The 12,066-nt window shown below is 42.5% G+C and overlaps 1 protein-coding gene across 6 annotated transcripts in view; it reads left to right on the forward strand.

Annotated features, from left to right (window-relative positions):
* RAI14 (retinoic acid induced 14) overlaps positions 1 to 8,774 on the forward strand; it is a 144,245-nt gene extending 135,471 nt beyond the window's left edge. For all 6 annotated transcript variants that reach the window (XM_087443174.1, XM_087443176.1, XM_014781574.2 and 3 more), the window contains 4 exons: positions 367 to 1,896; positions 3,094 to 3,243; positions 6,229 to 6,294; positions 6,877 to 8,774. In XM_087443174.1, the coding sequence (XP_087299300.1) occupies positions 367 to 1,896; positions 3,094 to 3,243; positions 6,229 to 6,294; positions 6,877 to 6,954 (1,824 nt within the window). In that variant the 3' untranslated portion in view covers positions 6,955 to 8,774. The remainder of the gene's footprint in view (positions 1 to 366; positions 1,897 to 3,093; positions 3,244 to 6,228; positions 6,295 to 6,876) is intronic.
* The last annotated feature ends 3,292 nt before the right edge of the window (positions 8,775 to 12,066 follow it).

Genomic DNA, 12,066 nt, shown 5'->3' on the forward strand with positions numbered 1-12,066 from the left:
TCATTTAGTCAAGTTGATCATTTAGCAGATTTAAGAACTTGATAAGAAATAGCTGTACCAAGCCCATTACCCCTCTTGGCAACTAGAATAATACGAGAAACAGAGGAAAAATTTGTCAGAGTCTTTACAACCAAAATAATTCTAGTGTTTTTAAAGTGGCACCAATAATCTGTCCTAACAGAGCACAGAATAAGTTTAGTGTCGTTAATCCGACTCTCATGTCCCAGACCGTATTTTTTCGTGGGTCGGGAGTACATGTGCAGAATGATCATGCTGCTCTCCCATGTGTAAGTTCTGGATTTGTTCTCTCGTTCTTGCTCACCTAACCACACCTTTGTTGCCATTTCACGCTTGCCTTTTTCCCAGGCCAAGACTCCCAAGGAGGCGGAAGCAGACCTCAGCTTTGACTCATACCATTCCACTCAAACTGACTTGGCCCCAGTGCTGGGCAAAGCTAGTGAAACCTGTCCCCCAGACTCCAAATCATCTCCATCTGTCTTACATTCCTCGAGTAAATCCACTGTTGACAGTGATGTCAGAATTCAGCAACTACAAGAGATTTTGCAAGACTTGCAGAAGAGATTGGAGAGCTCTGAAGTGGAGAGGAAACAGCTACAGGCCCAGCTCCAGTCCAGGACAGAACTGATGTGCTTAAATAATGCAGAGATTTCAGAGAATGGCTCCGACCTCAGCCAGAAACTTAAAGAAACTCAGAGCAAGTACGAGGAGGCTATGAAAGAAGTCCTTAGTGTGCAGAAGCAGATGAAACTGGGGCTCGTCTCACCTGAGAGTGAGGATAGTTATTCACATCTCCGGGAGCTCAGGATCACCGAGGAGGAAATAGATGTGCTAAAGCAGGATCTCCAGAACGCATTAGAAGAAAGTGAAAGAAATAAAGAGAAAGTGAGAGAGTTAGAGGAAAAACTTGTAGAGAGGGAGAAAGGTATGGTGATTAAGCCGTCTGTGGAAGAGTTTGAGGAAATGAAAAATTCATATTGCTCTGTTATTGAGAATATGAATAAGGAGAAAGCATTCTTGTTTGAGAAATACCAAGAGGCCCAAGAAGAAATCATGAAATTAAAAGACACCCTAAAAAGTCAGATGACACAGGAAACCAGTGACGAAGCTGAGGACATGAAGGAGGCCATGAACAGGATGATAGATGAACTCAACAAACAGGTGAGTGAGCTGTCCCAGCTGTACAAAGAAGCCCAGGCTGAGCTGGAGGATTACAGGAAGAGGAAATCTCTAGAAGACGTGACCTCTGAATATATCCATAGAGCAGAGCATGAGAAACTGATGCAAGCGACGAATGTATCCAGGGCTAAGGCAGAAGAGGCACTGTCTGAGATGAAGTCTCAGTATTCAAAAGTGTTAAATGAGTTGACCCAGCTCAAACAACTGGTCGATGCGCAGAAAGAGAACTCGGTCTCCATCACAGAACATTTGCAAGTGATAACCGCGCTGCGGACTTCTGCAAAAGAGATGGAGGAAAAAATAAGCAGTCTTAAAGAGCACCTTGCCAGCAAGGAAATGGAGGTGGCAAAACTGGAGAAACAACTCCTAGAAGAGAAGGCTGCGATGACGGATGCCATGGTGCCCAGGTCTGCCTACGAAAAACTCCAGTCATCTTTAGAAAGTGAAGTGAGTGTGTTGGCATCCAAATTAAAGGATTCAGTAAAGGAGAGAGAGAAGGCCCATTCAGAGGTTACCCAGGTTAGAAGTGAGGTCTCACAAATGAAAAGGGAGAAGGAAAATATTCAGACTCTCTTGAAATCCAAAGAGCAAGAGGTGAATGAACTTCTCCAAAAATTCCAGCATGCGCAGGAAGAGCTTGCAGAAATGAAGAGATATTCTGAGAGCTCTTCAAAACTGGAGGAGGATAAAGATAAGAAGGTTGGTGAAATTCTGTTGCTGTTGGGTTTGTTGCTAGTAAGCCCTAGAACCTTCAGCCTTTTACTATAGTTCACATTTTTAGCATTTGTCAGCACTAACCTGTTGTGAATGCTCAGAGGCTCCGCACATGACTCTGTCCCCAAAGCCACATTAAGAATAGTAGGTTGGACATTTATTTTTTAAAAATACTGATCTTCTACCACTTGCCTCATACTAAAGCATTTTCACACATGTGGTGCATATTTTCCCTTTAAAAATTATTTTACAGAAGCTCTGCCAAGTGTCAGGGATCAGAAGTGAACCCACAAACTGAAAAGCATTTGTGACCCATCTTGAACTTCAACTCTTTTGGAATCCAGACAGATTCCAGCATCAGACGGAAACCCAAACAGTCCCAGACTGGATCCTGCTTCCCTAAGCTCCATGAACTTTCCCTGGAGTCAGTATAAAAACTGCCCTCCCTGGCCGTCATTTTCAAAGGGGTATAGGAGAGGAAGGGAGGAATGTGGGGAGCAGGCAATTAGAGATGGTGCTGGGATTGGTTTAGAGGAAGGAGGAAAGGAGGAAAGCAGAGGGAGAAGTGGAGGATGGTTCCATGCCTGAATCTGCTCTGCACCACTAGTCCCCTGGGACAGAGGTTCTGAATGGCATTCATTAGAACATTATTTCTCTTTTATTCTGTTGTAATGGGAATTTCAGAAAGAGCTTCCAAAGCCATGGGGGCAGGGAGTTGGGAGGTGGAGCGGGGGTTATGTTCACTTTAAAGCAAGATGTCCAGAGATACCAGGGTTTCTAGAACTTATTCCTGATTGCCCATGTTTGCGAAGTTGAACAAGACATAGCTGTCTCCAAATAAAGATGTCTGAAATCCTGTTTCTGATTTATTCTTTCAACAGTACCCCTCTTAAAGGTGAAAGACAGAAATCAAAGTCATATCTTCTGTTACCTTCGTGCATGAAAACATAATATTTTAATCTAGGGCCCTTAGTTGAATGTAGTGGCCTTAAAGGGCTTTGTTGATTTGCCTGATTTTATCTGTTTCATTTTATGGATTTTCGTTAAAAAGTAAAAAAGGAATCATTCCAAAGTCTCAAGCCCAGAGGCTAATAGAAGCTGTGTTCAAGGCTTAGAAATATCTGAAATTTTGCTTCTACAGGCATATTTTTGCCTATTGATACAGTTTTCCTTTCTCATTAGATAAATGAGATGTCGAAGGAAGTCATCAAGTTGAAGGAGGCCCTGAACAGCCTCTCGCAGCTCTCCTACTCAGCGAGCTCATCCAAGAGGCAGAGTCAGCAGCTGGAAGCTCTGCAGCAGCAGGTCAAACAGCTCCAGAACCAGCTGGCCGTGAGTGGGCTTGTTTATTTCCATGGCCTGGTTTGGGGTGGAGGGGGAGGCAGATCACATACCAACTCAGCTGTTAGGCTGGTTGTAGCGAACAAAAAGATTCCCAGCCAAAAGGAGTGTTGTACTTCAGTGAGTGATTGACTAAATACTTCTTTGGTGAGAGCAAAAGAAGGAACTGGTGGAATTTCTGGTCATTATCTGCAATGAGGTTGGTCAGATGTCTCTCTGAGAAAGGAGGAATTGGCAGGACAGGGGAGTAGGCTTCTTCTTCACTCATCCACTGACTTTGCACCCCTTCTCAATTTTTTTCCAGTGGTCGTTACTATCTCTGGCAGTGGCGAGAGCTTTTCCTTATTAGGGGCCAAGATCTCTGGTAGTTGTGAATCTATATATCTGAAGCTGCCTTCTCCTTATTTGACCCAGAAAAGTCCTTTCATATCTGTATTAGTTTCCTATGGCTACTGTAACAGATCAACACAAACTTGGTTTAAAACAACACAAATTTATTATCCACAGTTCTGGAGATCATAAGTCTAAAATCAGTTTCAGTAGACTAAAGTCAAGGTGTCAGCAGGACTAGTTCCTTATCGAGGCACTAGGGGAGAATCCATTCCCTTGCCTTTGCTAGCTTTTAGAGGCCACCTGAATTCCTTGGCACCTGGTCCCTACCTCCATCTTCAATGCACATCACTCCAACCTCTGGTTCTGTGCTTCTTTCTTCTCCTCCCACCTATGACCTTCTTGCCTCCCTCTTATGAGGACCCCTGTGATTGCATTTAAGGCCCACCCAGATAATCAAGATAATCCTTCTCTCCATCTCAAAATCCTTAACTTAATCACATCTGCAAGGTCCCTGTTGCCATATAAGTAATATTCACAGGTTCTGGGGATAGGATGTGGACATCTTTGGAGGGCCATTGTGTAGCCTACCACAATATCTGTTAAGGTTTTAGTTGACAAGGGTATGTTACATTTTCCACGTAAAGTCAAGGGTTAGCCTGTCCTGGACTGTCTCTAGCTTCCATTTACAAACAGAACCTGGATTTTATGATTTCATCAGTACAGACTTGATACTGGCGAATTCAGGTTTCTGCACTTCTTACCCTGGTTGGCCACAAAATACAATACCAGCTCCTCTGTGTTACCAGCTCCAGCAGGGATGGAATAATCAAGAGGAGAAGATGCTACTTACTGTATTCTGCAGATCGTTTTCCTGAAAAAATGGTTATTACAGATTTAGAAATAAAGTGCCAATGGTTTATATACAGTCATTCTGACAATTATTCAACATGCATTTAATAAGCTCTTATGTATCAGTACTATACAAGGTGTTGATGGTATAAAGATGAATAAGACACACACACACAAAAAAAAGATGAATAAGACACAGTCCCTGCCCTCATGGATTTTATGCTCAATATAATGGCTTTCCAGATACTCCATGTAGTAACCGTCCATTGATAGATGCCCAACGTGCTGTGGGCGTACAGAGGAAATGTGCTTACCCAATCTGGGTGACTCTCAAAAGGCTTCCTGCAGGAGGTGATGCTTGTGCTCAGTCTCGAAGGGATGAGTAGGAAGCAACACAGACTGAGATGTGGCATTTAGATGGCCCTTGGTAGCGTTGGTGAGAACAGTCCCAGTGGAGTGGCAGGGTAGAACCTGGACTGCCGTAGGCTGACTGCTAGAGAAATGAATAAATAGCTCGGTATCTGATGGGGCTGAAGAATCACAGCTGAGGCAGGGGAAACCTAAAGTAGGTTTCCTGGAAAGAAAGGAGATAGTGGTCAGAGGGTGGGATGCTTTCAGTTGAGATGTCAGAGGTAATGACAGAGGCAGGGCTATGACCGTGAGGGTGAGTGGCTACAAGGAGGAGGAGCAAGTCCTGGAAGCTGAGGGTGAGGAGCTGAATGGCCACGGTGTCAGGTGGCTCATCCACATGGATACTGAAGTCAACCAAATGATGACAGAAGCAGGGATGGAAAGGAAGACAGTAATCAGAAGATAAAGTTATACATGATTGAGTGGAAGTAATCAAAAGGTGGGAGGAAACAACACAGAGAGAGGTACCAAGCACATCTCCTCATGGTGTGAACTTCAAAGGACTGAGGTTTCAAAGGTTGTCCTTGAATAGGAAGGACACCTCATATTGTGACACTGATAGGAAGGAGGTGGGAATGGGTATTGATGGGTTTTTGTAGACTTCTGAAGTGATCCATATATGATAGTCTCAATTTTCAAGATGAAGTAGGAGGAAAGGCCTCCTCTTAGAAGAGTTCAGAGCAGAGTTAAGATCCTTGAAATGGTCACCAAGAAGAACTGGAATAATAGTTCAACAAGGAGAAATAGAAGCATCAACAGCTCTACTGAGGAACCATTTGAAATTGGTGCCACCCCCGTTTGCTGCTTGGTACACTGACAGCTGAATAATTGAACTCCCCGGGGATTATACCACACTGGCTATACAGTGGGTGGTCAATAACTCCCTTTAAAAGAATAGATTTTTAATTAAATTAATAAATATTTGGTCGTTGTAAAAAAGTTGGAAAATACAGAAAACTCTGAAAAAGTTCCTGTAAGTAAAAATTGCCCATAATTCAACTACTCAGAGACAATCACTTTTTGTATTTGATATATTTCCTGCACTATTTACTTTGTGTGAATGTATCTGTGTATTTGCATAAGAATGTCTACATATATATTTTTGCAACAAATTAGGGATTATAATAACTACTTGTTACATGAATTTTCTTCTAGATTTGACATATCGAGATAGGAAATAGGCAGGTTTTTTTCCCTAAGAATACTGACAGGTATTCAGAAATATACAGCCCAGTGAGCTCACAACATTAAAAGCCTCATATGCTAGCATTTGGTGGAGGGAATCACTTGGGTAGCATTTGACCACAGCTGTCTCATAGTATTTGATTTTGTGTTTTAAAGGTCTCCTAAGCTCTTTAACAATGTCAAATTGTCTCTTCCTAGGAATGCAAAAAACAACACCAGGAGGTCATATCAGTTTACAGAATGCATCTTCTGTATGCTGTGCAGGTATGGTAACACCCCGCAAAGTACTGGGTATCCTAAAGAAATACCACCGCAGATGTTGCCCAAACTCCCGTCATAAACTAGGAGAACAAATGAGAATTCGAGGAGAATCCTTTACATTGGAAAGCTTTAAAATGCCTTTTGCTTTGCTTTGGATTTTGTGTCAGGAGTCCCGTGCCCTGTTTACAGCGAGCAGCCTCGTCATTTGTTGAGAAATGAAGGATGTGGCTGTTGCCCCGTATCAGGAGGAGCCTGGGCTGTATTTTCCAGGCATGCTGATATTCTCGGAGCCATCAGACAAACTCCTGTGACTACTGGTAGTTTGGCTAGCTGGGCTCGCATTTGCCACTGAGACCCCAGAAACCCTTTGCTGGGGGCTTTGGTAGACCCAACCTCATCATCCTCCAGAGGAAAAGAGCAGGGCCCTCTCTTTGACTCAGTTCCTCATAGAAAAGTGGGAATTGATAGGGCTAACATTCCTTTGGAAGATTGGGGGGGGCAAGCCAAGGGCTTCATCCCAGCCAGCCATCTCATTTCCTAGGGAAGACATGGTTCTAATGAGTGTCTTTTGTTTGAATTTCCTAGGGTCAGATGGATGAAGACGTCCAGAAAGTACTGAAGCAAATCCTTACTATGTGTAAAAACCAGTCCCAGAAGAAGTAAAGTGGATTCCTTGGCAGGACACTGCCCCCTTGCTGTCCATCTTTGTGTTAGATCCAGAGATGTTGGCAGCCACTGCCATTGTTCTCATTCATGGTATGCACCATGACCTAGCATAGCTTCTTCCCTTTCCAAAGGCTTCTTTCTGAGGACTGGTCCCAGGAGAAGACTGTCCTCGGAACTGCTTAGAGACTTCGAAGCAGCAGAGCTGAAAGGCCCTGTCATCCTTTCGGATTCCAGAGCTGGGATCAGCCATGCCCAGGAGTCTGGTCCTGATGCTGGCGGGTGGGCACCCTCCTCAGTACCTGACCAGCTGAGTGGCTTCGTCATCACTGATATGTTGACACCTCAGTTCCTGCACTCAGGCTGTGCCATTCAGCACAGGAGGGCTCTTTTTGCCTTTGGTTTCCAATCCCAAAACATGATTTAATTTCTGACCAAATTAGTATGACACTAGCTATGTGGTGCATGCTTAAGACCCTTTATCATGATATCCTGTGGATTTAAAAACTCTAATTCCATCTTTTTTCTCCATCTGCCTTATATATCTCATCATCCTGCTTGTCAATCTCACAATCTGATGAATGCTATTAACTAACATATGAAGTTTAAAAACAAAAGCAAATTGTCCTTAAAAGTTCTTTTATTTAAATCATTGACACATTGCAAATTTTCTATGCAGACTTGCCTCCCGCTGTTATCCATGAAGCTCAGGAATTCCAAACATTTGTGTTTCAACAAGGGACAGTAAACTGCGTGTTTACAGCCAAAAGAAATGCCTCATAGATCTTAACCTCAATTTTTTAAAAGTGTTTTTTTTCTCTACAATATTTTTATTGGCTGTTAAAGATGTTTTCATAATCTAAACCCCTAAATAAGTGAAATTTACATTAGAGTATATTAACAAATATTTTTTAGGTAGCCACGCTTAAGACTTTTTGAAAACATAACTTTTTCCTCAAAGTTTTCAGCTATAGCAAAGGGTAGTTATGTATTCCAAACCCAATATGAGCTGCCACCAGTACCCCTAGACTTTGTGCCGTTGTGTCCTCAGAACCGTAGCACATTTCTCAACATCATAAATACTTTTTTTACCCATTGAATATTTTGAATGTCCCAGCTCTACCAGTGCCTGTAAATTATCTCTGGAAGGACTGTTAGTACCAATTGGTTTTTCAGCTTTGAAACTAAAATTCCTGATATGGTAAACATTATGGTGCATAGCAAAGGTCTTCGGGGAAAATATCTCTGTTCATTTTACTTTCAGGTTAAAAATGTTGCTCACTTGCTTGCAGCTTCCCTTACAGCATCAGTCTTATTGAGGGACATAAACTGAATGCAGAAATCTCCGAAGTGTATTACTAAAAGTGACGGCCTGCTCTGACAGGGCCCATGTACCGCAGGGCTGTCTGGACTCAGAGGGCACTGGGCTGTATTGGATGATGTGTTCATCTGTATTGGATGAAGACCAACGACAGCAAAGCAAAAATGGCCTTCAAGCTTGGTGTTACTTTTCTTAAGTTGTTTATGGTTAGGCAATTTTGAAAATGCTCCAAAGAAATGTGAAAGGACTTTTTGTCATAGCACTTAAGAAAACACAAAACAACCCCCCTCCCGGCCCCACACAGAAATGCTGCCGAGTATAAAACTTGAGACATTTTGTAGGATGCCTGACAAAGTGTAGCCTTTTATCTTGTTTCAGGATGCATATTTATTACAAGTACTCTGGTTAAATATTGAAAAGTCATATGCGGTAGTTTAGCATTTTGCCTTTGTAATTTACGGAAGGTATTGCAGAAAATAAAGTTTTGTTTCATTTTGCATCTCTGTTGTTGATTTTTGGTGCATTCATAAGCATATCTGTATGGCTTCCGAAGATCAGGTCAATAGCATTTTGGCGTGATGGTTTTATACCCTGCATTATGCTCAGTGGGCAGCAGTTGTCTGCATCTCTCACACGTGTCACCCCATTTCTGTCTCCTGGCTCCTGGGTTCATCTTGAACACTGCTTCAAGGATCGGCGACTTTGGGGGCAGTTGCATCGCAGTTCTTTCATTCAAAATGCCTCTCAGTTGATCTGTAGTCTAACTATTTAAAAGCCTCCATTAGATTTTTTTTTCCTTTTCTTTTTTGAAAAAGTAATACATACACATGGTTAAAAAAGAAATCAAATACATTCACTTATCACATTACAAGGATACTTCATTCCTGAGAAAACTGTAGGGTGAATTCTCGCAGGTTGAAATAATAATTAAAACACCAGATGACAACGAAATGGGTGCAATCATTGAAGTAGCTAACGTTATTGATCACGATGCAACATAACAAGGCCACCTCCCTTCACTCAAACATGGTTCCGCTGCCTCAACTTCAGCTCTCGTTGACATACCACACATACTTATGACAACTTCTTATTGTCATCCCTTCCAAAAAAGGACAAAAGAAATCAATGAAAATAATGCAAATGGTGTATGAGGTTGTTACCATTTTAAATTATCAAGTGCATGCATTGTGAGAGAAGAACGTCAACAGAGGCCAACCATACAACTCAGAAGATGATTTTGGGGGGACTCACAGCTGGATGTGAAACAAATAAACCCAAACCAGCCATCTTGGATGGAAAGAAAGGCCTCATATGTCAAAGTCTAGGTATGAAAAGAAACTCATACTTCAATGATTAGATATTGGGTTATAACTGTAGGACAAAGGAAATAATCTGAAAATAAATCTCTTACCCCCAATCCTTAGTTCAACTCCCCAGAGGCAACAGCTATTAAGTTTCTTGGGTGCTTTGAGACATTCTATGTCTGTAGGTACAGGTAAGCCTGTATTTTACTTTCCCCTTTAAATACAGAGGCATGCTTTACACACTCTTCTGGACCATACTTTTTCCACTTAAAATATCATAGAGATTGTTGTCTGTCAGCACACACATCTCATTCTTTTTAACTGCTGCATAATATTTTGTAGTATGATTGTGCTATATTTTATTTAACTCATTCCTCATTGATGGGCATTTAATCTGCTTCCAGTACTTTACAGCCCTAAAAATGATGCAATGGCTATCCTATCTATAAATGTCTATGCATATGTGTGAGAATTGTCTGAATAATTTTCAAATTGCCTATTTTCACACTAGCTTCCATCGTTTCACACAGGAATGCAGAGAAAAAGAGTGCACTAGTGTATGCATCATCCGTGAGTGAGCAAGAATGGCCTTTTCTTCACATTGGTTGAGTCATTATTTCGTTTTCCTTACATAAACTTTCAGACAGACTCCAAAGCCTTTAATAATTAAACCCACCCATCTTAAGATAAACAGATGATTTGCTGTGTGGGGAAAATGCTCCCAGGACATGTTGAAGCACAGCTTTTTGCAATGTGGCATAACTGTGGGATGCTGGGTGCTGACAGCAGCAGAAACACTATCCAGAGAGATGGGGGTGACGCTTTTGAGCAAAGTTAAAAAGCAGACTGCAAGGCAAAGGGTGAGCTGGAAAAAGCAACAGACCAAGGCATTCACAGAGGAGCAATTTCTGCCCACCAGCTCAGGGCAGAGCACTGTTGAGCATTATGGGGGTGTGTGGCATATTAGTGAAACAAGCAAAGGGCAAGAGCTCACCTATGATGGTCACTGCAAGTGGGCCGTAGGAGCTGGTTGAGGGAGCAGTAAATGTGGGTTCCAGCAGATGGAATGGCTCCCCTAAGGAAAATCCTCAAGAGACGGGGGTGAATGGAAGAGAAGAAAAGAGACATTCCTGTACATTCATTATAAACCAGGCTCTAAAATGGGAAGAAACAGTATATTCAAGAACTGTGATTGGAGGTACCAGATTATAAATGGAGGATGTGTAGGGAGAGAAAAGAGCAGCACACAGCCAAATAATGTAAGCTTTTAACAGGAGGAGAGATAGGTGGTAAGGGTTCCCTATGTGTCACCTCCTGATGTTTTTAAACCTATGCATTTAAGTCAGGTTAAACACTCTGGTAGGCAGAATAATGCCCCCCGCCCCGACCCCCCGCCACCACCACCACCAAGAGGTCCATGTTCTAATCCCCAGGATCTGTGAACATTTTGTTATATGGCAAAGGGGAATTAAGTTTGCAGATAGAATTAAGGTTGCAATCAGCTGACCTTAAAATAAGGAGATTATCCTGGGTTGTCTGGGTGGGCCCAATATAATCCAAAGGGTCTTTGAATGTGGAAGCAGGAGTCAGAGTCAGAGATTTAAAGACGCTACACTGCTGGCTCTGAAGAAGGAAGAAGCCACAAACCAAGGAATGCAGGTGCTCTCTAGAAACTGGAAAAGGCAAGAAAACAAAATCCTCCTGGAGGGGCCCTAGAAAGGACCAGCCTTGCTGGTCCCTTGTCTGTGGCCCAGTGACACCCATTACAGACTTCTGACCTCCAGAACTATGAGATAAATTTGTGTCATTTTAAGCCATTAAGTTTGTGGTGACTTGTTATAGCAGCAGTAGGAAACTGATAGACCCATTGAGAGGCCAGAATCTCTACTAATGGAGAATTCCTGAAGATGACTATTAAATGTTATTGAACATTGATAATATGCCAGGAACTGTGCTGAATACTAAGGGCTCCATGGTGAATACAACAGCTCCTGCTCACAAGGCGCTCATAGCTCATCAAACAGGGCCTGCCATCTAGTAGGTATTCAGTATTCACTGGGGGGTGGGGGGGGTGGATGGATATTTATATGCATAGATTGCCTATAAGGCCCTGCATGACCTGATGTCCTGCTCTTCCCCTGACCAATTCTGTCTCACCTTCTCATTCTTAATTGCTCTTTTGTGCTTCCTTGAACCCATTAAACTTGCTCCTGCCTTAGGGCCTTTGCACTTGCTGTTAACATCTTCGACTGCTCTTCTGGACATTCACATGATTTGCTCCCTTATTTCCTTGAGGTCTCTGCACCTTGTCAGAGGCCCTCATTAACTACACTATATAAGCTAGCACACCCTCCCCACAGGCTCACATCACTTCCTAGACCCCTTACTTGGCTTTATCTTTCTCCATATCATTTATCATTTCCATGTAAGGTGGTTCAGCTAGCTGAGGGAGAGAGGGAGTGAGTCCTGAAATCCAGCCCACCCTCT

This window comes from Ceratotherium simum, chromosome 18, assembly GCF_057802395.1.
Source record: "Ceratotherium simum simum isolate JZ-2026a chromosome 18, ASM5780239v1, whole genome shotgun sequence".
In the NCBI taxonomy this organism is placed as follows: Eukaryota; Metazoa; Chordata; class Mammalia; order Perissodactyla; family Rhinocerotidae; genus Ceratotherium; species Ceratotherium simum.